Source organism: Monodon monoceros, unplaced genomic scaffold (genome assembly GCF_005190385.1).
Source record: "Monodon monoceros isolate NGI ecotype Baffin Bay Population unplaced genomic scaffold, NGI_Narwhal_1 Super_Scaffold_18, whole genome shotgun sequence".
Classification (NCBI taxonomy): domain Eukaryota; kingdom Metazoa; phylum Chordata; class Mammalia; order Artiodactyla; family Monodontidae; genus Monodon; species Monodon monoceros.
In genome coordinates, this window is record NW_021703774.1 from 168,889,899 (window position 1) to 168,916,211 (window position 26,313).

Here is a 26,313-nt window from a genome sequence, read left to right on the forward strand (position 1 = left end):
GTGTGTGTGTGTGTGTGTGTGTGTGTGTGTGTGTGTGTGTGTGTGTGTGCGCGCGCACGCACAGGGCATGGGTGCTCAGCCAGTGCTCCCCAGTTGTTTCTGAGCCTGGGAGGTTCTTCCTCCCAGTTCAGTTCTTGGACTGGCTCCTGGAGAAGGGGAGGGAGCCAGGCCCACTGCCAGGGGGGAGGAGTTTGGATCTGACTGGGACGCTCTGAAGGGGACTCTTCTGCAGCTGATCGAGAAGGCACCCGTGGGCCCTGGTGGTCCCTTCCTTTCTGCACCTGGGGGGTATTTCACCTGAGGACAAAGAGGGTGAACTGGTGACGGGAGCTCAGGGGCTGCCCATGCACACATGCACACGTTTGTCTGCTCACGTGGCTTTTTCCACAGCAGAGAGAAGACAGCTCAGGTCGGTTTGGCCCAGGCCTCTCCTTGCCACCTGCCTTTGGTTCCATTTACACCTTGCCTGTGTGTACCCCCTTTAGGTCCTAGGCCTAAGTGCCCAGCCTGCCTGTTTAGCCCTACAGGCTGTACACTGGCTCTTTTCTATGTCCTCCAAAACTTCTCTGTTTTAGCTTTGGCCTGCTCAGGCACAGAACAGCCGAACTTCTCCCTTGTATCCCTTGAGGTCACGAATGAGAACTTGCTTTTTCTAGGGACTGAAGACCTAGAGGAGGATGCCTTCATGGGGTGTCCTGGTCAGTAGCAGCCTTTGCTCCGGCGGCTCCGTGCTGTGCCGGCTGGTTTGTAACCGAGCAGGTTGTTCAGCAGACGCGGTGGGCCCAGCCGCCTTGCGCCTGACCTCTTGACTCCAGGGCTGGCTTCCGGCTCTCCCCTGCTTATACAAGAGCTTGAGCCTCAGCCACTTATGATCTGAGCGGTCCAAGAAACGGTGCCTCTGGCTGGGAGCTTGTGTGTGGAGGCTGGGACCAAAGGACAGTCCTGGGGATGTTGGAGGGAGACAAAGGGTATTTTCAAGTCTCCAGCAGCGGCAACTCTGAAATCATGACTCAGGGGCTGGCACCCCATAGCACACGGCCTGTTGCCACTGCCTGTCCCCTCTTACTTGATGGAGCCCTACCCACCTACTCGGTGACTTCTCCCAGTTCAGCAAATACACCCTTCCACTTGTGAAAGTTTCCAGACACCATGGGTGGGTGGGCTTTGCATCCTTCAAAGCCGATCTGTGCTGGCTAAGCTACGTGGGCGGGGGCGTGGCTTTCGTTATGTCTCATCACAGCCAGACAGCCATACATGGTCACTGCAGCTCCAGAGCTGCAGCGTGGTGACTCAGCCCCGAGAGGCTGATGTAACAGGGGAACAGCCGGAGCCAGTGAGTGGCTGTTGAGACCTGGAGGCCGAGAGCCTCCCAGGGTCATGCTCACCTGCTCAGAAACCACCTGGGGCAGCTCTGAGCAGACCCAGGCCTCAGGGGAAAGGTTCTAGAAGAACTGGAAGAGAAACCACTGCCACTTATCAGATTCCAGGCCAAGGCGTGACAGCCAGCCCGGTTGGATCTATGTAATGTGGTTCCAGGAGTGGGCACTGACGTTTACTTAGAAATTGGTTCTTTCTTGAAAGGAGAGTCTGTTGCTTTTCCCTAGAAAATGCGGATCCTGAGACTGACTCTGGTGTGGTGTTGAGGGGGAGGGGAGAGCCGTTTTAGATACTTAACTTAGGCCTGGCTTGTGCAGTTCAGGATGATTCGGCACCAGGCCATGGAGTTTTTGTGAGCATTTTTACTTGAGACAGTTGTGGAATTTCCAGGCAGCAAGTGAGGCCTTTGACAAGAGAAACTGCAGCCAGGCCAGCAACTCCAGGCCTCAGGGTCAGAGTTCATTCTTTCTTGAGGGACAGCCTAGAGAGGTTTCTGGATGCAGAAGGCTCACCAGCTCTCGTGTAGTTCCCTGAGCCCATGAATCAGAGGTTGGGGAAGTGGGGGAGAGAGATGGATCCTCACCCCCGAGGGCCAGGCTTTGCCGAGGACAAGGGAACCTGCACAGACCCCTGTGGATGCAGCGGGAGAGGGGCTGATTCCTGAAATGCTGGATGATGAAATGTCTGCCTTCCCAAGCGCATATTTCACCTGTACGTGACGAACTGAGAAAAATAAGAACAAAATAGAAAGGTTTTCATGAAGCCAGATCTATCCAGTCGAGAAAGATCTGTCTTTTAGTCTAAGATTATGTCATGCATTCTTTTTGTAATAAAAAAGTTAAGCGACCGTGTCTTTTTCTTTTTTTGAAATGCTGACAGTAATCAGTGTTTTGTGTGTGCTTGGTTTTTGATTTTTTAATGTCATTACCTGGCAAGGCACAAAGGTGGCTATTTTGTGTTGGTCCCTCCATGCTTCTTGGGTTTTGGAACTTTCCTGACCAGTTAGCACAGGAATCTAGAAGCCACCCCCGGTCGGTCTGGGCCTGCAGAGGCACCTGCCCTGTGTGGATTTGGTTTCACCCTCCCACCCATCCCCCTGCTTCTCACCTGGGAGTGCTGGGATTGCTGTTGGGGCTGGTTGGTGTCCTCCCTCGTGCTAACTCGAGGGCTCTGTGGCTTTCCCCAGCCATGGATTTTCCCCAGCACAGCCAGCATGTCTTGGAGCAGCTGAACCAGCAGCGGCAACTGGGGCTTTTGTGTGACTGCACTTTTGTGGTGGATGGTGTTGACTTTAAGGCTCATAAAGCAGTGCTGGCGGCCTGCAGCGAGTACTTCAAGATGCTCTTCGTGGACCAGAAGGATGTGGTGCACCTGGACATCAGTAACGCGGCAGGTACCCCACTGGGTCCAGGGCCGAGCTTGTGGTGGGCCCCGTGCCACGTGAGGCCCTCCTTTGAGCAGCACCTTCCAGCTGTGGGGTGTGCCAGACCTCCCACACAAGACTCAGCCATGAGTGCGTGGGTACCAAGTTCTTACCACATTTGTGGGGCCTCTTTTGACTGGGAGTGGGGTGGTAAGGGGAGAGCTGGCAGGAAGGGCTCATGATAAGCTCCGGAGTGAACACAGGACAAGCTCGTCAGGAGGGACAGAGAGCGGGAGGGCTCTGAGCCCTGGTCCCTTTCCATTGCTGAGTCAGTCCTCAACCCCCTACCCCAGTGCTCACCTTGATGGGAACGGCAAGGGTTGGGATCGGGAGGGGTGTCAGGAAGGTCCTGGGATTGAGGAAGGAACTAACTGGTCCTAGGTTCAGGTTCCCAACCCAGAATGACGTGCCATGCCGCCAGAAGTTCGGGCAAGGTGTCGTTCCCCCATTTTACACATGCGGAAACTGAGGCCCAGAGAGGTCAGGTGACTGGCCTGGAGGTCAGGTAGAGAGTTTGTGGCAGAGCCCTGATGAAAGCCAGTGGTGAGAGGCTCTGTCCTCTGGTGGTGAAGTGCAGTGGATGGGCAGAGAGTGTTCAGGGTGGGCACTCACACCCTCCGCCCTCTATGGGTGTGCTGCTTTTTGGAGGCTGTTGTCTGGGTTGAGAATCCCCAGGTTGCCCGCCTCTCCACTGGCACGGGAGATGGGGAGACAGTGGGCTGCCACCGCCCCCCTGCTTTTCACAAACCCCTGGATCCTGCCACGGAGTGGGGCAGCTGGACAGGCTGCTGGGGCCAGGCCTCGAGGTGGGTCCGTGATGGCTGTCTGTGTCCTTGGCAGGCCTGGGGCAGGTGCTGGAGTTTATGTACACGGCTAAGCTGAGCCTGAGCTCTGAGAACGTGGACGATGTGCTGGCTGTGGCCAGCTTCCTGCAGATGCAGGACATCATCACGGCCTGCCATGCCCTCAAGTCACTGGCCGAGCCGGCTGCCAGCCCTGGGGAGAGTATGGAGGCCTCGGCCTTGGAAGGTAAGATTCTTGGCAGGCTGTTCCTGAGCAGGTGGCTTCTGATGGGAGCTCTGCCCCCGCCTCTCTGTGTCACCTCTTTGGCCTCGCCTGTGTTGTGGGGAGCTCGTGGGGAGCAGCTGCAGCGAAGTCTGAGAACGCCTCCCAGAGGGGCCCCGTCTGCCCTCCCTGCCTGAGGGCACCGGCAGCCATGCCTGGCTCGAGGCCTTTGCACAGGACTTCCCTCTTCCGGCAGGTCTCCTCGCCCGCACCCTTACTCCTGCTCCCCTTAGTGCCTCAGGAAGGCACCTTGCGGCCCAGTGTGGGCCACGTGCCTCGTGGCACACTTTCAGAGAACCACGCTCCTCTCCTTGTAAGCACCCATCTCTGATCAGCGTCATTTCGCGTGTGACGACTGTCTCCCCGACCAGTCCGCGAGCCCTGTGGAAGCAGCAGCCATGACTGTTGTACCCCAGGCCCGGCGGCAGCCTGGTGTGATGTCGGTGCCTATGAATAATCTGTTGAATGAGCAAAGCCAACAAACCGCTCCTTAGACGTATCCCCAGGGAGGTTTGGAAGAGCTGCCAGCTCTGGGCCACCTCACCCCGCCAAGTGGTGGACACTTGATGGGAAATGGCAGGTCTGTCCTGTTCCACCTCCAGTGGGGGACAAGAGAGCCAAAGAAGAGAAGACGGCTGCCACTACACTGAGCGAGCTGGACCTAGCCAGAAGCAGTCCACCCGCGGGCCTGGGCAGGGAGCCCAAAGAGGAGCGAGGCGGCCAGGCTGAGAGCGCGGCCAGTGGTGAGTTGTGATGCTGAGGACCTGGCTGCCTGTCCATCACCTGCCAGCAGCGTGGGCTCCAGCGCAGTGAGCAGCTTTCTCAGGAGGTTCCTGGGGGAGGGAGGGAGGGAGGCACAGGCAACTGCATCCCTTGAGCTCAGGTTACCCAAAACCACCAGTTATTTTTTCTGGGGCATCTGTTAAAGCCAGAGCAGAGGCTCAAGCAGCCCGAGCTTGGATGTGCTCCCCCCACCCCTGGGGCCATAGCCGCTTCCAGGGGTCTGGTCCAGGAGAGCCGACCGGCCCCTGGACAGAGGGTGCCAGTCCAGCCCCGGATGCCCCCACACCTCTACCCCAGGTGCAGAGCAGACGGAGAAGGCCGATGCCCCCCGGGAGCCTGTGGAGCTCAAGCCGGACCCCACGAGCGGCATGGCTGCTGCTGAGGCCGAGGCCGCCTTGTCGGAGAGCTCAGAGCAAGGTACCCTCCGCCAGCCGGGGCGCCCTCCCTCACGCAGGCGTCCCCCACTCACACGTCACACACACAGCCCTTCCGCCAGCTCTCTTCCTCCCTTAGCTGATCTCACTGTGCGTCAGTCTTTCACATCAGCTTTTGGGCCGACATCTTTCCTCATTCTTGAATTTTGACATCAGTTTCTTGGTTGTACACCCTGGCCATGCTTCCCTTTAGCACAGAAGTGTCCTTGTCGCAGTACTGGCCCTGCTGTTTTTCCCTGGGCTGAGCACCGTGGCAGAACTTGGCCGGCCATGGCACCCACCCCAGCCCCCGCCCCCAGTGCTTGTTGGCTGACGGTACCCTTCCCACCTGTGTCGCCAAATATGGGGCCTCCGGTGGACTGAGGCCCATCTGCATCCTCCAAGCAGCAACTGTCCCGGTCATTGGTCTCCCCTGGGCTTGCCCTGGCGGTGCTGGGGACCATTTATCAGCGGGTCCCAGACATTGCCCTGCCCCAGCGAAGCGCCCACGCAGAGAGAGGGTGTGTGCAGAGATGAGCCGTGCCCAGGCCTCACTTGGCCAGTTGCCAGGTCGGCTTCCTCAGCGTCTGCCCCTCTTGTGGCAGAAATGGAGGTGGAGCCAGCCAGGAAGGGAGAAGAACGAGAGGAGGAGGGCGCCGTGCCCGCGGTGGTCAAGGAGGAGGGGCCGCCGCTGGAAAAGGGCGAGGCCCCCGAGGAGAGCGAGGAGTCGGCCAGTACGGACTCGGGCCAGGAGCTCGGCGCGGAGGCACGGGGCCTGCGCTCGGGCACCTACGGCGACCGCACGGAGTCCAAGGCCTACGGCTCCGTCATCCACAAGTGCGAGGTGCGCCTTGGGCAGTGGCGGCCCCGCCCCGGTCCCCCGCCCGGCGTCGCCCCTGACACCCCGCCCCCTGTGCCCGCAGGACTGTGGGAAGGAGTTCACGCACACGGGCAACTTCAAGCGGCACATCCGCATCCACACGGGCGAGAAGCCCTTCTCGTGCCGGGAGTGTAGCAAGGCCTTCTCCGACCCGGCCGCCTGCAAGGCCCACGAGAAGACCCACAGGTAGGCCCAGCGGCCGCCCCCCATGCCCGCCCACCCGCCCCGGCCCCGCGAGCCCCGCGAGCCTCCTGTCCCCGTGTTCTGCCGCCAGCCCGCTGAAGCCATACGGCTGCGAGGAGTGCGGCAAGAGCTACCGGCTCATCAGCCTGCTGAACCTGCACAAGAAGCGGCACTCGGGCGAGGCGCGCTACCGCTGCGAGGACTGCGGCAAGCTCTTCACCACGTCGGGCAACCTCAAGCGGCACCAGCTGGTGCACAGCGGCGAGAAGCCCTACCAGTGCGACTACTGCGGCCGCTCTTTCTCCGACCCCACGTCCAAGATGCGCCACCTGGAGACGCACGACACCGACAAGGAGCACAAGTGCCCTCACTGCGACAAGAAGTTCAACCAGGTGGGGGGAGCCGGCCCCGGGCCCCTGTGCTCCGGCGGCTTCCGTCTCGGGGGCCCGGGGTGCCTAGCGGGGAAGTAGGTGGTGTTGGCTGAGCAGAAAAGGATCCTGACGGGTGGAGCTCTTGACTGAGCTGCCGAGCAAACTGGGAAGGCAGGCTTGGGGGGCGGGCGCGGGCCAGGAAGAACTGAGGGGGGTGGTTTTCCCATTTCCCCCGGCCTTGAGGAAAGGGGGAGCCCCGCACAGGCCCCCGGGAGGACCGAGAATCGGTGGTTCCGTGCCGTCTGACCCCCTGCCTGGGCGCAGGTGGGGAACCTGAAGGCCCACCTGAAGATCCACATCGCCGACGGGCCCCTCAAGTGCCGGGAGTGTGGGAAGCAGTTCACCACCTCAGGTAGGGCCCGGCTGGCCCCGCCCCCGGCCCCGCCCCCGGCCCCGGGCGCCAGTGCCAGGCCCACCCTCGGTCTCGCCACAGGGAACCTGAAGCGGCACCTTCGGATTCACAGTGGTGAGAAGCCCTACGTGTGCGTCCACTGCCAGCGGCAGTTCGCTGACCCCGGCGCCCTGCAGCGGCACGTCCGCATCCACACGGGTGGGTGAGCGGCCCGGCGGCGCCCGGGTGCGGGCACAAGGGAGGAGAGCAGGCGCCGACACCTTCCCATCCCCTGCCTCCGTCCCCAGGTGAGAAGCCATGCCAGTGCGTGATGTGCGGCAAAGCCTTCACCCAGGCCAGCTCCCTCATCGCCCACGTGCGCCAGCACACCGGGGAGAAGCCTTACGTCTGCGAGCGTTGCGGAAAGAGGTCCTGCCCTTCCGGCCCCCGGCCGGCGTCCTGTGGGGTACCGGCACTCGGCGGGTGGAGGGGGTCAGAGAATAAGCCCAGGGCTCGGTCGGTAGCCCGGCAGACTGCTCCGGCGCAGGTCCCGGCGTCCTCTCGGATCTAGACCCTGATGTGGGAGGCCCCAGCCCAGCACCCCCGGCCCAGGCCTGGGTGGTTCTGTGTAAGCCTTTCCTTCTGGCCCTGCAGATTTGTCCAGTCTAGCCAGCTGGCCAATCACATCCGCCACCATGACAACATCCGTCCTCACAAGTGCAGCGTGTGCAGCAAGGCCTTCGTGAACGTGGGGGACCTGTCCAAGCATATCATTATCCACACTGGTGAGTGCGTGCCACCCGCCTCTCTGTCCCAAGCCCTGGCTCTGGGGCGCGTGGTGGGATGGGAGGTGCCCCGGACCCCAGCCTTCGGTGCCGGCACTTGCTGAAGGCGGCCTTGAAAGCAGTTTAACTCCAAGGAGGGCCCCATTTTTTCAGAGCTTCTGGAAGGTGCAGGGGCCACTGGAAGCTTCCCTGTGCCTCAGGTGGCCGCCCCAGAGCGCTTCCTGCTGGAAAAGACAGGGCTGCGGGGGAAGCTGGAGGCCACTGAGGTCCTACCCCCCCCCCCCCCCCCCCCCCCCCCCGCCCGGAGAGACCCTTCCCCCCCCCCCCAGGAGAGAAGCCTTACCTGTGTGACAAGTGCGGTCGCGGCTTCAACCGGGTGGACAACCTTCGTTCCCATGTGAAGACTGTGCACCAGGGCAAGGCAGGCATCAAAATCCTGGAGCCAGAGGAGGGTGGTGAGGTCAGCGTGGTCACCGTCGATGACATGGTCACGCTGGCCACTGAGGCACTGGCGGCAACGGCCGTCACTCAGCTCACAGGTGCGGACCGTCACTCAGCTCCCAGGGCAGCAGGGGGTGGTCACAGCAGGGGTTGCCTCTGGGGTGGCAGCAAAAAGGGGCAGGTGAGTCTGGTCTCAGGCTCTGCCGATGCCGCCCACAGTGGTGCCAGTGGGGGCGGCGGTGACCGCAGATGAGACAGAAGTACTTAAAGCCGAGATCAGCAAAGCTGTGAAGCAAGTGCAGGAAGAAGGTGAGAGGGCCTGCCTGGGGGAAAGCTGCTGGACCCAGGGGCCCTTCCTGTCCTAACTGCAGCCCCACTCCCACAGATCCCAACACTCACATCCTCTACGCTTGTGACTCCTGTGGAGATAAGTTCCTGGATGCCAACAGCCTGGCCCAGCACGTGCGGATCCACACGGCCCAGGCACTGGTCATGTTCCAGACGGATGCGGACTTCTACCAGCAGTACGGGCCAGGCAGCACGTGGCCGGCCGGGCAGGTGCTGCAGGCTGGGGAGCTAGTCTTCCGCCCTCGGGATGGGGCTGATGGGCAGCCGGCCCTGGCAGAGACACCTCCCACAGCCCCTGAATGTCCACCATCTGCTGAGTGAGCAGGCACCCCCTCCTCCTGTTTATTTAAGGTTGGGCGGCACCCTAGAACTGAGGGGTGAGCCCATTCCCTAGAGAGAATAAATCTGATTATTTTCTAACGCTGCCTATAGCTCCCTGTGGGGCTGGGGCGGGGAGCTGGCAGCTGTGGCTGATGCCGGGGAAGGGTTGCTCCACCCAGCGACCAGTCGGCAGAGACCTGCTTGTGGGGGAAGCCAGGCTGTCCCTTTGCAGAATGGGACCGGAGCCCCGGGACCTGTCTAGAAGCAAGCTGGTTGCTTTGCCTGAGTTGGGGTGTGGGCAGCACACTCAGGCCAGAGAAACTGCGGCTCCACGAGCCCCACCTGGCCTCCTCTTTGGAGGCTTCTCGTCGGCTCGGCGTGAGGATCGGACCTCCCCTCTCCACCTCCCTCCACTGTGGAGCCACGGCTGTGACCCTGCGCCCTTGTGTTGGGAGCTGGGCCCACAGGGCTTGGCCACAACTGCTTACCAGGATCCAGGCCACCCGTACAGAGCCCAGCTCGGGGGCCCATTCAGCCAGAACAGCAAGGTAGGCAGAGCACCAGACCCAACAGGCCGCAGGCCTGCTTCTGTTGGGCCTAGGGAAGAGGGAGAGGCTCCACGCTCGCTTCACGGTAGAACCCTGGCGGCAAGATCAGGGCCAAGCCAGTGTCATGTTTTGAGAACGTTTACTTGCCCTGAATCAGTGGCGTCTCTACAGGGCCGAGAGCCTGGAGGGACAGGAACGAGCAGCCAGGAGCTGTGATGGGGAGGCGGGAGGCGGCACTGCTTAAACCAGAGGCAGCAATGCGGACTGGGAAGCAGCTCATCCTTACCTGTCAGCAGGGAGACATGAGACGCCACCTCTGCCGCTTTTCCATACAGCTTGTCCCCAGCACCTGTAATTCCTCACTCAGAGATGGTACCATCTCGCACCGAAAGCATAGCTGTTCGGAGGAGCCCCAGGGATACAGCAAGTGAGACCAGCGACTCTGCGGTCCTTGTGTTCCCGTCCCCCACGCCCAACTCCCCAGCTTGCGGTGGGTCCAGCTGCTGGGGAAGCTTGGCCCACCAGTGCCATCCTCCTACTGGGAGGCAGCTGCTGCAGGGCCAGCCTGCACCACACCCAGAGGAGGAAGGGACAAGAGGCAAGACCCCAAGGCTTCCTTAAGATGTTTCTGAGTTTGAGTGAGAGGTGGCTTTGTTCTTTAATCAATCAAATTTGAAGTGCCTTCGACATTACGCAGGAGCCAGTTGGGACCTTGAAGTGTCAGATGAACACCACAGCACTGAAAAACAGTTCAAGTTCAGTCTGTGATGAAAATCTTCTTTTGTACAAGATAAAATGATCCTTGGGGAGGATCAGTGGCAGAAAAGAAATAATAGGTTCCACATACAGATGTGGTGGGGGGTTGAAAGCAAAAGTGGGACGAAGGCTAGCTGTTCCCATAAGCCAAGGACCCCTGGCCCTCCCATCCAAGCGACAATCACATCCACACTTGACATGTTCTGTATTTTTTAATAAAGTTTGTAATCCAATGGACACACAAAACAAAACTGCGCTGAGAAAAACAGTTTTCATAAATTAATAAGTGTTAGGAAGTTGGGGGAGAGGTCAAGGTCACAGGAAGAAGGGAAGCCAGTCTTTTGTACAGTCTTTTTGTGTGTGTGACACTTCCAAGTTGCGGGAGCCGGGCCCGTGCTGTAACGAAGCGCACTTATACAAATGAGTGACAATACAAAGTCTGAGTATGAAAATAAGATTTTCTCTGAAAACACATTTTTGGCACAGATTAAAAAAAATGTATGTCGGGGAATTTGATTTTTAAGTCAGTATTATATATATTTATATATATTATATATTTATATATACACACATCCCAAGTTCTGCATATTCCACCAAGAGAGAAAATCCTTCTGTTTGCTCTTTTCTGATTGTAAACTGTACATCCTGGGTGAATCAAAGATGGTGGCAGCAGGAGAATTAAAGAGAGATGACATCCAAATGAGCAAGGGGAAGGGAGGGGTGGGGACAACACAGCCCAATGAAATGTTCCTTGACTCCAAGGTTTCAGCAGAAGTTTGAAGTCCTGCATGAGAGTCTGCGATGTGTGTGCCATGTGTGTTCACGTACACCAAGACATCCAGAGTGTCACAGCCTGTCTTCACTGTGCAAAAGTCCAAGTCACTAATTTAGTGCAAAGGCAGTTCTGTTTTGTTTCTTAAAAACAAAAACAACAAAAAAATTCCACTGCCCTGTTCCTTTTCTCCAAGAGGAGGAGAGAGAAACCCAGCCTCAAGGTGTCTGCAAGTCCATTGGTTGGTGGTCTGTCCTTGGGCTAAATGTCATGTAAACATACGAGTAGCAGCACCACTGCCCAGGGGGGTCTGTCTGACTGAGCCGGGCGGGCGGGCGGGTAGGAGAGCGAGGCTGGCCGTCTGGCAGTGGAGTCTGTCCCCCTCGGCAGCTTCTTCCTCCACTTGGCTGGGTTGTCCTGTGTTTTATTTTTTGCTGCAGAGCCTCAGGAAGATACGCCGAGTGGTGACCATTCAGTGGCTCACACAGAGGCAATGACGATCATGAGGTGGGGAGAAATGTGGGAGATGCTGGCCAGGAGGTCGGGGGCCAGACGGGACAGGTGACTCTCAGAGAATTCGCAGGGCGGGAAGATCTGCAGCACGTAGGCGGGCTGGAGAGAGGGACAAGGGAGAAAAATGGGACCTCCTGTCTTCACGTCACCCACCCCACTACCACTCTTCCCTAAAACATTTCCAATTGGGGGCCCAGAGGCCCGACAGAGAGCCAGGCTGAGTCAATTTCCCGACCAGCTAAGGTCTCCAAGACTGTCTACCAGAAGAAAACTAGGTATCAGAGAACTAACGTGAAACTAACCCCTGAGAACTTCTCTATCCTTAAGCTAAAGGAGAACTGCTGCTGCCTCAGCCGTCCACTGACTGTCTCCAGGATGGGCAGCAGGAGTCCGGCCCATGCACTCCACTGGTTTCCTCTATACAGAATGCCCCTTTGTCCAGCTCCTCTGGGAAGCTGTCCTGACTACTCTAGCTGGCACTGGCGGCCCATGCCACCAGATCAGTCAGACGGCCTGAGCAGCCGAGACCAGCCCCACGTGTGTGCGCCGAGGCAGGACACCGGGCTGACCTGGTTGGAGCCAGGGTTGGGAACGTTGATGATGCCTGCCGCCTGCTTGGCCTGCAGATACGTGATGAAGGCAGCCTTGAGGGACTCGGTCTGGCTCACGACGTCCTCTTGGTCACGGCCACAGGGCAGAGCCAGCAGCAGACAGTAATCTGTCTCCACCTGGGGAACAGGAAGCTGTCAGTGATCGGGGGGCCACCTCACAAAACAGCCCAAGAAGAGGCCTGTCCAACCCAGGTGATTCGGCTCCTAAATCCCCACCTCTATGATGACCCTGAGGGCCATCCATATATTTGCTGAATGAAAAAAAGCATCTCTGGATCTAGAGGCACTTTACACCCCTAGTGGAGAGAGGACATGCCCTTCATCATCCCCTCCAAGAAAGCCATTATTGCACCCCGTGGCAAGCCACGGAGACAGGCAGTGGGGGGCCACCCGTGCCTTCCCTTGCTGTGGGCGGGGCAGTTGCTCACCTGGGCCCTGAGTCTTACCGTCATCCTTCGGGCAACCCCCTCCAGCTGTGAGGCCTCCAGCCGCATCCTCTGGGCAATCCTCAGGGGGGGCCCTCCTTCAGAGAGCGGCAGGGACCGATGGGCCAGGACATTGTTGCCGGAGACGAAGTGGAGCTGCACAGCAGCTGTGTCGTTCTTGAGGGCCAGTAGGCCCTGCCACACGATGGGGTACTTCTGCTCACAGGGAAACAAACAGAAGTGAGCTCACGGCTGGAGAACACAGCTGTGCTGGCCACGGCCCCAGGCAGCAACTTGCTGATCTAAGTCAAGTGGGGCTCTCGGGACACTGACAATAGCACAAAGCTCGAAGGGTGGTAGGGGAGGCCCTGCCCAGGCTTACCTTCAGAAGCTGGACCATATCCACAGGTCTCTGGGAAGTCAAATGAGGAGAGGAATCTTGTTTGGGGGCGGGCTGGGTTTCAGTATGCGGCAGAGCCAGTCCTGGAGGGGAGCTGGGGCCTGAGGGTGTAGGGACAAACAACGGCTGCTTTGGGGCAGCCTGAGCAGGAAGAGGGGCCGGGAGGTCAGGCTTCATCGAGACAGACACGGGGGAAGGATAGGAGGTCTGGCTTGTTTCCGCCTGAGCCCTGTGGACCTGGGCATGAGGCTCCGCCGGCCTGTTTCCAGGTACATTTGGGAGGCGCGGCTGCTCTACTCCTGTCTGGGTGCCCTTTGCCTCCTGGGAGACTGGAGGCATCTTGCTGCTTGGCGGCTGGCCTGGCTGGCTGAGCTGGGAGGTCTGCGTGGACTGGGCCGGCTGTGCGGACTGCGCGGGCTGCAGAGGCTGCGAGGGCTCGCCTTCAGGAGGGAGGCCCTGGAGTTGGGCGGGAAGAGAAAGGAACAGAGTCAGAGTCTGTTACGCACCAACAACATCCTGCCCCAACCAAGCAGACGTGAGCCCCTGGGCAGGTCAGCTGCAGGGCATCTCCTGTAGGCCAGGCCCCCGGAAGGGGCTTTAACCAGACAGCCATGCTCCCGGGCGTTCAGGATTGAGGGTTCCGGTGAAAGGTCACCTGTTCCCTACCTCCTCACCCACCGCAGGCAAGAGCCGCCCCGCCACCCGCTCCCACAACGAGCTCCCTCCATGTCCCCGGGCTCTCCGTGCTGTGATTCACCCCTCCATCCTGAAATTTAGGAAGCGCCTCTTTAAATCCACAACAAGGACAACATATTTTAGGGACCTTACTGGCACCTCCACCACCGTGTGGACCAGAAGGCAGATTTCTGGCGCTCTCACCTGAGCAGGAGCCTTGGTCCGGGAAGGCAGGCCAATGGAGGCAGCAGCAGGAAACTGCGTGTGCGCGAGCTGAGCCGGGCTGTGGTAGGTGCGGATGTCCCCGTACCTGTACTCCTGAAAGAGCTCCCCGCTGGAGTGCACGATCTGCACCCCGTGCGTCACCACCACAGGCGGGGTCAGAGGCAGCCCCTGCAGCTGGTTGCTGGGTGTGACTGTGAGGATGCGGGCCTCACCGTGGGGGGCGGGGGCGGCTTTGGCATCTGCCATCTTGGCGGCTTCTTTCCCTGGCTGCTGAGGGGCCTTGCTGGCTGGTGGCACTTTCACCACCCCGTCCGCTGCCCGGGGCTGCTCGCTGACGGCCGTCACGTGAGGATGCACCATGATCCTCACATCCCGGGGCACAGTGTACGGGTGTAGTCGGTACTCAGACTGCATGACCAGCACCTCCGACTGCACAGGGGCTGCGGCTCGAGCAACGGGGAGGTGATAATGCACTTCTTCCTCTGGAGGGTGCTGGGAGGCCAGGGCGGGCACACTAGCTGTGGCTGGCTGCGGGGTGCCCGCACGCTGCGGGGCCCGGACCTCTATTTGCTGGGGCTGCAGGGGGGCCCGAGGAGAGTGAAGTGTCTCTGGCCGGATGCTGTAGGTGATGCTGGGCAACGTGGGCGTGTTCATCCTCACCTCGCCCTGTGACAGGTGGCTGAGCGACACGGTCTGGGTGATGCTGTGGGGTGGCATGATGACGGACTGCTCTGGGTGGATGCTAGAGATGAACTGCGGCACAGGAATGCCCGCAGCCAGCATGACCGTGGCATTAGTGGAGAGCGCGGCGGATGTGGTGCTGCTGGGGTGGCATGCCCTCGGGAATGGGGACGGAGCCGGCCCGCTAGGTCGAGGGGAATGCACATCTGGCTTGGTGGCTGCCAAATGGGAGACAGTCCGATCTGTCGGGGTGCTGGGCCCCGAGGTGACGTGGTTCACTTCTGCAGGCAGTTTGCTGGGCAGAGCAGGAGGGTGGTGGGGTGTAAGAGTGGACCCCAGGTTTGCTGGCTGAAGGACCTTGGTCTCTATTTTGAGGGTGACGGGGTCAGCAAGCTTTTTGTTAGTGGTGACTATGCTTGGGGTGAGGACCAGCTGGTTGTGAACCAGCACCGGGGGTGTGTTTATGCCCTGGGTGAGGACCTTTACTGTGCCACCCTGGGTGACGGGTGTGGACACAGAGAGATGAATGGGCTCAGGCTTCTCCAAGGACGGACGGTCGGCCTTAACCGATGAAATCACAGGAGATGCGTTATAGGTCTGGGCAGTTAGTACCAGAGTAGAATGGGTGGCCACGTTTGCATAGCCTGAAGGAGCCTGAGGGCCTTTGGGCGGAGGCTGAGATGGCGTGACAGAATCGGGTTTGACCTGGGACTTGGACACCGACTGTTGAAACTCAATGTCCATTGCACTTGCTGGAGGGATCTGGCTAATCTTGGCACTGATCCGCTGTGGGCCTTCAGTCTTCTGCCCCGAATAGCTCAGCAGCACAACCCCTTCTGAAGTGTTCACACGCAGCCCAGCGCCAGAGCCCGTGTCTGCCGGACGGTCGTCAATCACAGACATAGACCCTGGGTGGAACCGACTGTTGTCATTAGTGCCGGATCTCTGTCGGCACTTTGCGGATGGTGCAATCACTGCACCTGCCACAGTCACTGCACCTGTTGTCGTGGCAGTCACAACCCCAGATGCAGCAGTCACCGCACCCGCGGAAACTGTCACCGCACCCGCGGCAGTGTTCACTGTGCCCGTGGCGGCGTTCACTGGAGCCGTGAGAACATTCACGGGCCCCGTCAGAACATTCACTGGTCCCTTTAGGACGTTCACAGGGCCAGCGGGAGTGTTCACCAAGCCTTTCAGCGTGGCCACTGAGCCCTTCACAGGGCCTTTCAGGGCATTCACTGGGCCGGCCAGTGCATTCACTGGAACCAAGGAGACATTCACCAGGCCGGTCAGGGCGCTCACCAGGCCAGTCAGGGTCTGAGGAGCTGGCTTCGCCAGAGTTATCTTTTGCGAATTCTCCAAATCAATGCTGACAGGCATCCGGCTAATAACAGAAGTAATTTTGGGAGCAATGACTGGAGTCACCTTTTCTTTGTCAGTGGCCACTGGAACCTCTGAGGCCTGTGTGTCGGTGGTGTTAGTTACTGGAGCTGCTGCTTTTTCTTCTAAAAGAGGCTTTTTAGATTCAACAGGAGGGGGTAGTTCCTCATGCAGGCAAGGGGCAGCACTGACAGGCTCTGCAATGGCAGTTGTGACACTCGTGGAAGTGACGCCCGTGGCAGATACGTATTTAGGGTCCATGAGGATCTTCCTCAGCGTACTGGAGCTGGTGTCTATGTCAGAGGCCTTTGTGTCTGGGGGAAGGGCCGGAGATGGGGTGGATTGCGCCCGTGGCTCCTCCTGCCTCGTGATCCACTCTGTCACCTTCGTCGGCGGACTCTGGTGTGGGATCCCCCCAGCAGCGACAGGGGGTGGGAGCTTCGCTATCGTTACGGAAGGAAGTGGGGGGGTGGGCATGCTTGAGTCACTGGGCGGGGTCACCGGGTCACTTTCAATGATGGAGTGCACCTTGAATCTGGCTCGAGGCTCGCCATCCACGGGGGCTGGCTGTGAGGCCGGGGGAAGGTCTGGGAGCACAGATGCTTTGGTCGGAGTCTTTTCTTCAATACTGCTTTCTTGGGACAAATTTCCCTGGGATGTAGTCTTGCTTGGGTCAGAAGCACATGACTCAGGGGGAGTGGACTGGGGCTTGTCACTCTGCTTTTCTTCCTGTGGAGTTTCTGAGGGCTGTGTCGTGGCCCCCTCGCTTGTAGCAGGGCTCTTGCTTTGAACTTGGTCAGGTTCAGAGACATGGGTCTCTGTAGCGCCCCCCGTTTTCTTGTTTGTATTCCGTTTGCGGCGTGATCGAGTGGTCTTCTGGCGCCCTTTGTCTTTCCGAGCAAGAGTAACTTCTGCTTCTTTTGATCCTTTGACTTGCGGCACTGGGTGGGAGGTTTCGCTGCTATTCTCTCTGGCTTCCTTGGTATCTGCTGGGCCTGCTGAGGGGTCAGGTGCACTGCCTGGTGGCCTAGAAGATTCTGTAGCAGCCTCAGTCTCCAAGATGCCAGACACAGCCTCATCGGTCTCAGGCTCCATTCCTTCCTCAGGAGACTGAAGATCTGTCTGAGACTCTGCAGGGTAAGGTGGAGGTGCTGGGAAGTTTTCTGGCTCCCCAGAAATATCATTGATGATGGAACCGATGGCCGCAGCCAGCTCTGTTTCGCTGGCCTGGTGTGCGGGCTTGTCCCGGTCCTCTGTGGAGAGGCGCTCTGGGGCATCTGCAGCTGCCGCCTTGAAAGCCGTGGGGGTGGAGGTTTCCGCGAGCTTCTCGATGTTCTCCACGGCCTGCTCCAGCTCCATCTGCTTGGCTAACTGATTTGCTTCCGGGGACGGCTTAGAGGCAGACCCATCTTCCTTCTCTGGTTCCTTGTCCAGATCAGCTGGCTCACTGCTCAAACGCAACGATAAACTAGCCTCCTCTTGGGGACTCTCGCTCTTCTCAGGGGAAACTGCCGCGACCGCAGCCGTCTCCTCCGCCGGCAGTCCCGCAGGGCCTGCAGCCGCGCCGGGACTTACAGGGGCCTCCACATTTCTCAGATTTGCAGATTTGTCCACCGCTGATCTAGAGTTTCGAGATCTTCCTCTCTTGGACTTGGAGTTTTTCTCAGGGGCTGTTTTTTTCTCCACCACTTCAACTGGGGGTGTTTCGGGTGGATTTTTGTCTGTGCTAATTTCTTTTCTATCACGTTTTTGTTCACTTCCTGCTTCTTCTTTATCAGTCTTGGATTTTGTGTTATTTTCTTTCACGTTTGATTGGGGACTCACCTCAGCGGTGGCCTCAGGACGTTCAGCATCAACTTTTGGTTCATTTTTCCCCTTTTTCCCCTGCTGGACACCAGCAGCTACTTTCTGGGATCGTGGGGACCTCCACCCCTCAGCTGGCTTGACTGTCTCCACTGGCTCTTTTGCCTCGGTCTCATCATCTCCATCAGCTCGACGGCGTGCTTTTGGAGGCCTCCCCCTCCTAGGGGTTGTAGGAACCACTGCAGCCTCCTGCAGCTCCCGCTCCAATCTCTTCCTGGTCACTCGTGGTTGCTCAACGGGCTCCTTGACGGGAGAGCGGCTCTCATGGTCACCCATGGTTGCATAGACACTCCTTACATTCCGGCGCCTGGTTCGGCTGAGGGGCAAGCTTGGCTCAGGGTGTTCAGGGTCCGCGGATGAGTTTTTAGAGGCAGCCCTTGTAATCTTCTCTGCCTCCATCTTCAATTCTAAAAGCTTCTGTGCTTCTCCCCGAGGAGAACTGGACCGCTTGAGCTTCTCCCGGTCTATCCTCTCACTCTTCCTTGTGACAGGCTTCTCCACGATACTTGCTGCAGCTGCCTGAATGGGGGTCTTGGAACGTTTACTTTTGTTCAGCTTTTTATCTTTTGCAGCAACTGGAGGATCAACCTCTACACCTTCAGTAGCTGGAGGCGGGACCTCGTGAACATCTTCAGCGTTTTGACTTGCATTAGGTTCGACATTAGCAGCTGAGTCTGGCTTCTCCACTTTTGGCTCATCGGCTTCCTCAGGCTTCTGAGTCGGTTTTGAAAGTGTCTGGGTACTGTCAGGCTCTGGATCTACACTGATCTCTACCTGGGAAAACGAGGCCCCAGGAGTTGGAGGCTTGGCATCCAAATAAGGCAGCTGATCGACTGATGAATTTTCTTCAACAACTAAAGGAGTCTCAGCAACGTCTTTCCTGGTGTCCACTCCTGGGGGCAAGTCTACTTGTTCAGGTTGTTCCACAGCGATGGGAGTCAGATCAGGTACAGGTTTTGCTTCTTCTGAGACAGAGGCTGGCTCAGTGGTCTTCTCTTCTGTCACTGAAGGCACCTCTCCTGTTTTTTCAGCAGCTGTCTTCTCCAGTGATGATGCTGCAGACTCTGGAGCTACAACTGTGACACTAGGAGGCCCAATCGAAGGTGGAGTTTTCAGTTCTGACTCTTTATTTTCAGAAGCAGATTCTGAGGTCTTGGGGCGATCCTCTGTATCCTCCTGTTTCTCGACCTCTTTGGGTTTTTGGTCTTTTTCTTTCTCTTTCTGTTGCATTCGTGTGAGTTCCATAAATCTGCTATGGAAAAGAACTACTGGCTCTTGAATCAAATCAGTTGTGCTATTCACTCCATCAGATGTCTGCCTCCCATATAACCTGCCAGAAACGAAGTCAGATTCTTCATCTTTTCTCTCTAGATGCTGCAATCGCTTAGAATCTTGTTCAAAGATTGAGCTGTGTAAAAAACGAGAAGCAAATAATTCTTGCCTTTCCTGTTCTTCTTCTTTATGGTCATCTTTCTTATCATCCATTTTTCCTTCTGAATCAGTCCGAATTTTCTTCTTTTTCATGTACCAGGATGGAATAGGTCTTGGAGCAGAGTCAACCTTTTCTTTATCTTTGTTGTTTCGAAAATTAGCAAATCGGGAGTCCCAATCAAGAAAAGACCAATTTTCTTCTCGAGATGAAGACAGGGATTTAGCTCTTTCAAGCAAAGCCTTAGTGTCTGGTGTGATTGTCTTATCCAATGCAAAAGAATAAAATTTGTTCCTTTCTAAAGAACTGGAGAGTCTTTCATCTCTCTCACGTAGTTTGTCTTCTCTGTCCCTCAATAAAAAAGACAACCGAGAACTTTCAAATAATGCAGAGGCTCTGGGTGAGTGAGATTTGTGTTCACCATCTTCATCAGAATCAGAAGGCACCTCACCAGGTTCCAAGTCACGTACAGACCTCTTTCGAAGGCTGTCTCTCTTAATTATGCTGTTTGGGAAACTCACATCAAATCTGCTGGCATCTTGTTTCATTTGAGAGTCCCACCGATTTAGTTCATCTTCAGGATTCAAGACGGATAGCTTTATTTTGGCCATGTCTGCCATCTGTTCTCTCCTGCTAGAGTCATAAGGATTAAATTTTAAGGACTCTTCTCTGACTGTTATATTAGAATACGGGAGACCTTTTTCATCTACTTTAGGAGACCCTTTTATTGACATTACCCTAGGGGAACCAACAGGGTCATCTTCCTCATGGAAGGAACCATGTCGGACACTGGGGGAACCACCAGTCCTTTCAGAATCTTCACTGATTTGGCGTGAACTTCTGTAGTTCCGTTCTCTCTTGGTGCAGATGTCAAAATCAACATGGTCCATCCTTTTCTTTTTGCTGGGAGGAGAGTCGTCAGTGACATCCTGAGGGGGTTTGCCGACCTCGTGAACAAGACTACGTCTTTCATATTCATCCACATCTTTTTTAGGACTGCCAAACTTTTCGGACCTGGCTATTTCCATCTCCATCTGCTGTTTTCTACGACTCTGCTCCATTTGTTTTCGGTAACTCTGCGTGTGATCAATGTCAATGCCAATTTTTTCTTCAGTATTTACTGAATGTGGTTTATCTTGGCCTGATTTACATTCAAGTGGTTCATCACGAAGACTGCAATAGTTTTTCCTATTATCTTCTCTCTCTGGTCCTTGATCATCTAATAGCTCCAGCTGTTTAAGTGGTGGTTTTGAAGGAGTGGGTTTTTTTGACTGGATTTCTTGGTTTTCCACAGATTCACCTACTGGTTCTCTCAGCCTTGCTTGCAGATCTGAGTTGGGCCTTGATACAGTCCCAACAGAAATGCTGGCAAGCTCCTGACACTCTCTGGGGCTGGGAACAGCATTAAGTCTGTCTAGTTTGATTTTTTTAGATTCTCTCTTAAGAATTTCTTTCCTCACCGTCTTTTTCTCAGACTCTCCTTCCCTCAGTAGAATGACATCTCTAGATGATATGTCAGGCTGTTTCTTTAAAAGCACCCGAGCATCTTCCATCTCTGGGCTACTTTTCTTAACATCTGATTTTTGCCTTTCTGCTTTCAAATTGGAATCTGCAAAACGCCTTTTCCTCGCTTCCAGCTTCTCCAGATCCACAGCACTTACCCCATCAACAGTTTGCTCTGGTTTTAGGTGCTTCCTGGGTTTAGGCCTGCCTTCCTTATCTACCACTTCTATGTGGCTTGAAAGCCCCCTTTCCTTTGGCACTTTCATTCTAACAGATTCTAGTTTAGACAACTCAGATTTTGCAGGCTCTGTCTGAGAGACCTGAAGTTTCTGATCTAAGGCAGAAGACTTGACAGTGTCATTATCAAGCTTGGCTTTCAGCTTTTCCAAAGGAGTGTGGTCAATAACCTTCCCCTCTTTTTCTTTCACTCGAGTCAAAACCACACAAGGCATGAGTTCCAAGCGGTTTTTTGCTACTCCTTCTTTGTCAGCTTTCTCTCTGCTCAGTTTATTAGAACTCCTTGATTTTTCAGGGCTTTGTTCTCTCTCATTTTCTTGGTCTGTTTCTGAAGACTGAGAACTAGGGGAATGAACTTTTCCTTTCCGTTTCTGCTTGTCAGTTTTGTCCTTCTCCACCTTTTCCTTCCTTATTAAACGTCTCTCTCTTTCCACTCTCTCAGGATCAAAAGTTCGTTCTTTATCTGTCTTTTCGTTTTTTGTATAGCGTTCCAAACGAGGTTTGTCAAGTTTATCATATCTTGGAGGGGAAAGTGAGCTACAGCTTCCACTCCGGTCCGAGGATCGGCTGTAAATCCTCCTCTCGGAATCACTAGGCAACCTCTCTGACTGTGAGGGTGATGCTCCAGGACTCTGTGGGCGTCGCAAGTGAACTGGACTCTGACTGCGTTCAATTGGCCTCCTCTCATGGTCTCTGTCCCGGTCAGACTCAAATCTTTCACGTTCTCTTTCTCGTTCCCTTTGCCTGTAACTGTATTCCCGAATATCTTGTTCATAAGGATCATTTCTGTAATCCCTATATTCCCGGGGATCATCGTAATATCGTGATTCATAGTAGTCTCCTTGGTAAGTTTCCCATTCTGAATAAAATTCTCTCCCTCGAGCTGGATAGTCCCGTCTGGAATCCTCAGCATATGTGCCTGGAGTACGAACATTCTCATAATATGTACGATCTTGGCTATAGTCATACGATCCCCTTCGTTCTTCTCTGCCAAAGACAAAAAAGAATGTATTAGTTTTTTGTTTCCTCGTCACTTACACATTAATCATACATATGAGATTACAAAGTCCTGCTTCCAAAAATCTTTTCCATTTTTTAATCATTAGAACTGCACTGTCCAACACCATACCTACAAGCCACATGTGGCTACTGAGAACTTGAAATCTGGCTAGTCTCAGTTGAGGTGTGAGTGTAAAATACACACTGGATTTGGCAGACTTAGTTTCAAAAAAAAGAAACACTTCAATAATTTATTCAGATTGAGTATATGTTGAAACAGTATTTCAGACATATTGGGTTAAATAAAATTAATTTTACCTTTAGTTTTACTAGAAAATGCAAAACCACATACACAGCTTGCATTACATTTCTACTGGACTTGGACAGCAGTGCTTCAGCCCCGTTGTGTCCTTCTGGTATGGGCTGTCGTGACTTATGATGAGCACTGGTATTGAACAGTATCACATCCCACATTTCTAAGTCTTTCATAATTACTTTCCTGCCAAAAGATATTCTTACCACAACTTGGGAAACAAATGTACTGTTTGAAAAGGTAACAATTTAACTAAAATCTTCCCACCTATGCAACCTGTATATTGGTAACACCTCTACCTCAACTCACAATTTCAAAAAACACATTGGGGACTTCCCTGGTGGTCGAGTGGCTAAGAGTCCGCACTCACAATACAGGGGGCCCGGGTTCAATCCCTGGTCAGGGAACTAGATCCCATGTGCCGCAAGTAAGACCCGGCGCAGCCAAATAAATATTAAAAAAACAAAACAAAAAAAATCCCCACACACACTGGGGGCCAGTCTCCCTGGGCTCAGTCTCCTCACTTACAAAATGATAGCTCTTCTTCACAAAGCTCTTAAGAAGATTAAATAAGATAACATTTGTAAAAACTTTCCTAACATAATACAAGGCACATACTTGGCCTTCAGTAAATGTTACTTTTCCCCAACCTGCCAACTAACAAATTAGGTGATTACAAACTGTGTGAGATAATTCCTTAATTGTAAAAGAATTCACCTCAGATTTTCTCCCACAGTGACACGTCCCAGTGCATTCAAAATAAGATAAAATTTCAAGAACATGTATGGTGTATAAAATGAAATTCACCTGTGATAGAGGCCAATTCCTTTACTCTTGTTCACTTTCCATTTTTGTCTTTCAAGCAGGTATGGCTTACTCAGTCTACATAGTACTGTCAATGACGGCTCAATGAAACATAACGAACCTAGAACTTAAACCTCTGAAGGCATGAGCTTTTGTCTTCTCGGCTCACAGCAGGTACTCATTTGTTGAAAAAAATGAACCTTAGAAAAATATGTCAAAGTTGCTACTGGGCAATGTTCTAACCCATTTTCAATAGCAAATGAAGCATCTAGACTTACCATTCAAACACTGGAAGCATCAATAACACATTATTATATGTATTTATACTGAGCTTTCTCATTTCAAAGAGAATAGTTTATGACATATCTATGATATCTGACTTGATTGGATTCAAGATGATCCTTCTACAGTTCCACAGGAATCAGATTCTTTGCCTCAATACTGGCCAGCCATCTTGCAAATAGATGTTACTAGGAATGAAATTAGGCTAATTTAACTCATTACCGTCATAAATACAAACTCCAAGGAAGCATCACTTTCATTATGTAAAGGTGAACACACTACAAGCTTTCTTTTCTCCTTTGGCCACAGCACTGCTTGTAGGATCTTAGTTCCCTGACTAGGGGCTGAACCTGGGCCCCTGGCAATAAAAGTGCCGAGTCCTAACCACTGGACCGCCAGGGAATTCCCTAACTTTCTAATATAAAGTGGTTAAGACCTAGAATGGCCACTAGTTTGCTGCCTGCATTAAAAGTACGTTTAAAAATGGTTTCCAGATATTTTCTAAAATAAGCAAACTAAAACTATATCCAAAATATGAAAGAAAAAAAAAGTTACAGAAGTCAAAAGGTATACGTGTAAACATAGTGCTGCACTGTTCAGTTTAATAGATGATGATTTTGTACATATTTTGCCGGGCTCTACCAAAAGAAATGAGCATTCCTGCCACCAAGGAACTCAACTTATGCAAGGGACAATACAACTGCACACTGGTACTATACACAAAAGGCTCTGGCAGGGCTCTGAGGAACTTTGAAATGTCAGGTTTTCAGAGAACTCTGTTCCCATGACTGCACAATATCCAAACCACCGTAAGTAGGTGGGAAATTCATCTAAAGCATAATGTGACCCTATAAATGTCTTGAGAATCACTTTGGTAAACTGGAAGGCTCAATGCATTAGCAGGTAGGAGCCCTGGGTTTACCCCCAGCCCAACCACTTACTAGCCTGTGACCTTATCACAGCAAAGTCATCTGATCTTCAGTTCCCACCATAAGTAATATATGACAAGAGCCACAGCCCTATTTCCCTGACACTGTATTTAAGGGAATAAAAGAAATGTTATTTTTAAACTGCAGGGCACTATGTAAATGGATCATCATTTGCATTCCTGACCTGAACTGTCATTAGGGGCAAAGCTCCCCCCACCCCACTTATTCATCAACTATTCAGTGGGATGACTTCCTTCCACTCTATGGAAAGGGCAAAGATTCTCAAGTTCTACTGCAAGGAATGCATTCCAGAAGCACTGCCATCTGAAACCAAATGGGGCAAAACTGGGTCACAGTGAAGTCCCACACCCTCCTGCTTCCCACTTTAGGAGATAAACTCCATTCAACAGAGATAAATAACCACAGGTAAGAACCAAAGAACAAAGCCAGAGCCAGATCATCAGTAAAGTGAGTGAATTTAAGTGATAATATACAAAAATTAACACCCACACAACATTATCCAGCCCTCACAAGATACCGTTCTTTGAAAAATATTTAATGTGCACACAGAGAATTTTAATGGAATTTTTATGTCTTAAGTGCCACTAGACCATCAACACACTTTTCACTCACTTATAGGTATGAATTCCTATAAGCACTTAAAGTATTAACAATGACTTCAGACTGCTGCGGTGGGGGATGAGGGCCACCAAGATGGAGAACCCTCCCTACAGACACCTACGTTCTCTTACATATGTTCATTCTCTCTCTCTATCTCTCTCTCTCTCTCATACACACACACACACACACACACACACACACACAGAGAGAGAGAGAGAGAGAGAGAGACAGAGAGAGACAGAGAGAGACAGAGAGAAATTTAGAATGTGGATTCCAATCCACTAGTGAAAAACCATCGAAACCTTAGAAGTTCAACCTTTTGGAAATCTGGCTGTAGGGGACATTTTTCATTAAAAAACCTCTCAAGTATTCAATGACCATTACACTATACTCCATGAGGAAATGAAAAAGAAATATATACCTTCTATGATTTAAACAAAAATGAAGTGGCAAGAAGAGGCAGTAAAAAGGGAATGCATTCAACAGGTTTCTGGGAGCACGATCAGGATTTTGCCTCATCCTTGTCATAAAGCCCTTTTATACTTGAACTTGAGTGTCTAAAGGCATTTGTCAAACGGTCTTTTGTCTAACACACATCTAAAGGGGTGGAGAACTAGTAGTAACATTCCAGGAGACTTAATCAGAGACATGTTTGGACAAACAGGTTCATCATATGGATGATAGTTTCCATTTTCAAATGTGATCAGCTACTGAAGAACCTGGTGACACTGTTAGGGTGTTTTAATATATTTAGTATAAAAAAGAATCAATCATCAGTTCTGGGGCAATTTTTAAGCTACTGGAGACAGCCTGATTCAGACTGTGAGACCTTAAACGATTGTGAAATGTTCCCACAAGCTGCAGAAAAAAATACTACAGTCCCATGACTGAAAACATTAACAAGGAAAAGTAAGGTATACTTTTCTTTTCTTTTTTTTTTTGGTTGTGCCTCATGGCTTGCGGGATCTTAGTTCCCTGACCAGGGATTGAACCCAGGCCCACGGCAGTGAAATCACCCAGTCCTAACCACTGGACCGCCAAGAAATTCCCAAGGTTTACTTTTTACACAGCTAAACTTACCAATTTATATCAGCTTTGGCTTACTGATTCACAAATTTAAGAGATCTGAATTTAAAGCTCTTGACAGTCTTTTGAAAGTTTTTATTTTTTTAAATTAATTCTATGAGCTCATGCGTGGTGACAACCTGGATGTTGTCACTACTAATTTCACAGGGCATTTAATAGTTTACAACGCGGGGCTTCACTGGTGGCACAGTGGTTAAGAATCTGCCTGCCAAAGCAGGGGACACGGGTTTGAGCCCTGGTCCGGGAAGATCCCACATGCCGTGGAGCAACTAAGCCTGTGTGCCACAGCTACTGAGCCTGCACTCTAGAGCCCGCGAGCCACAACTACTGAGCCCATGTGCCACAACTACTGAAGCCCACGTGCCTAGAGCCCGTGCTCTGCAACGAGAAGCCACCACAATGAGACGCCTGTGCACCGCAACGAAGAGTAGCCCCTGTTCGCCCCAACTAGAGAAAGCCCGCACAGCAATGAAGACCCAA

The 26,313-nt window shown here is 53.7% G+C and overlaps 2 protein-coding genes across 7 annotated transcripts in view; one reads left to right on the forward strand and one right to left on the reverse strand.

Moving 5' to 3' along the window:
- ZBTB17 (zinc finger and BTB domain containing 17) overlaps positions 1–10,336 on the forward strand; it is a 31,972-nt gene extending 21,636 nt beyond the window's left edge. For 2 of the 3 annotated variants that reach the window (XM_029227947.1, XM_029227950.1), the window contains 15 exons: positions 2,564–2,770; positions 3,641–3,829; positions 4,468–4,608; positions 4,946–5,065; positions 5,667–5,905; positions 5,985–6,127; positions 6,216–6,516; positions 6,820–6,907; positions 6,989–7,105; positions 7,195–7,315; positions 7,541–7,671; positions 8,001–8,210; positions 8,332–8,421; positions 8,498–9,329; positions 9,665–10,336. In XM_029227947.1, the coding sequence (XP_029083780.1) occupies positions 2,566–2,770; positions 3,641–3,829; positions 4,468–4,608; positions 4,946–5,065; positions 5,667–5,905; positions 5,985–6,127; positions 6,216–6,516; positions 6,820–6,907; positions 6,989–7,105; positions 7,195–7,315; positions 7,541–7,671; positions 8,001–8,210; positions 8,332–8,421; positions 8,498–8,781 (2,379 nt within the window). In that variant the 5' untranslated portion in view covers positions 2,564–2,565 and the 3' untranslated portion in view covers positions 8,782–9,329; positions 9,665–10,336. Of the gene's footprint in view, positions 1–2,563; positions 2,771–3,640; positions 3,830–4,467; positions 4,609–4,945; positions 5,066–5,666; positions 5,906–5,984; positions 6,128–6,215; positions 6,517–6,819; positions 6,908–6,988; positions 7,106–7,194; positions 7,316–7,540; positions 7,672–8,000; positions 8,211–8,331; positions 8,422–8,497; positions 9,330–9,622 lie in introns of all 3 variants that reach the window. The other variant, XM_029227949.1, reaches the window with a different exon arrangement.
- A 264-nt stretch (positions 10,337–10,600) lies between these two features.
- Positions 10,601–26,313, reverse strand: part of SPEN (spen family transcriptional repressor) — a 93,864-nt gene continuing 78,151 nt past the window's right edge. For all 4 annotated transcript variants that reach the window (XM_029227939.1, XM_029227938.1, XM_029227937.1 and 1 more), the window contains 5 exons: positions 13,686–21,786; positions 12,789–13,262; positions 12,428–12,622; positions 11,940–12,098; positions 10,601–11,469 (listed from right to left, as the gene is read on the reverse strand). In XM_029227939.1, the coding sequence (XP_029083772.1) occupies positions 11,338–11,469; positions 11,940–12,098; positions 12,428–12,622; positions 12,789–13,262; positions 13,686–21,786 (9,061 nt within the window). In that variant the 3' untranslated portion in view covers positions 10,601–11,337. The remainder of the gene's footprint in view (positions 11,470–11,939; positions 12,099–12,427; positions 12,623–12,788; positions 13,263–13,685; positions 21,787–26,313) is intronic.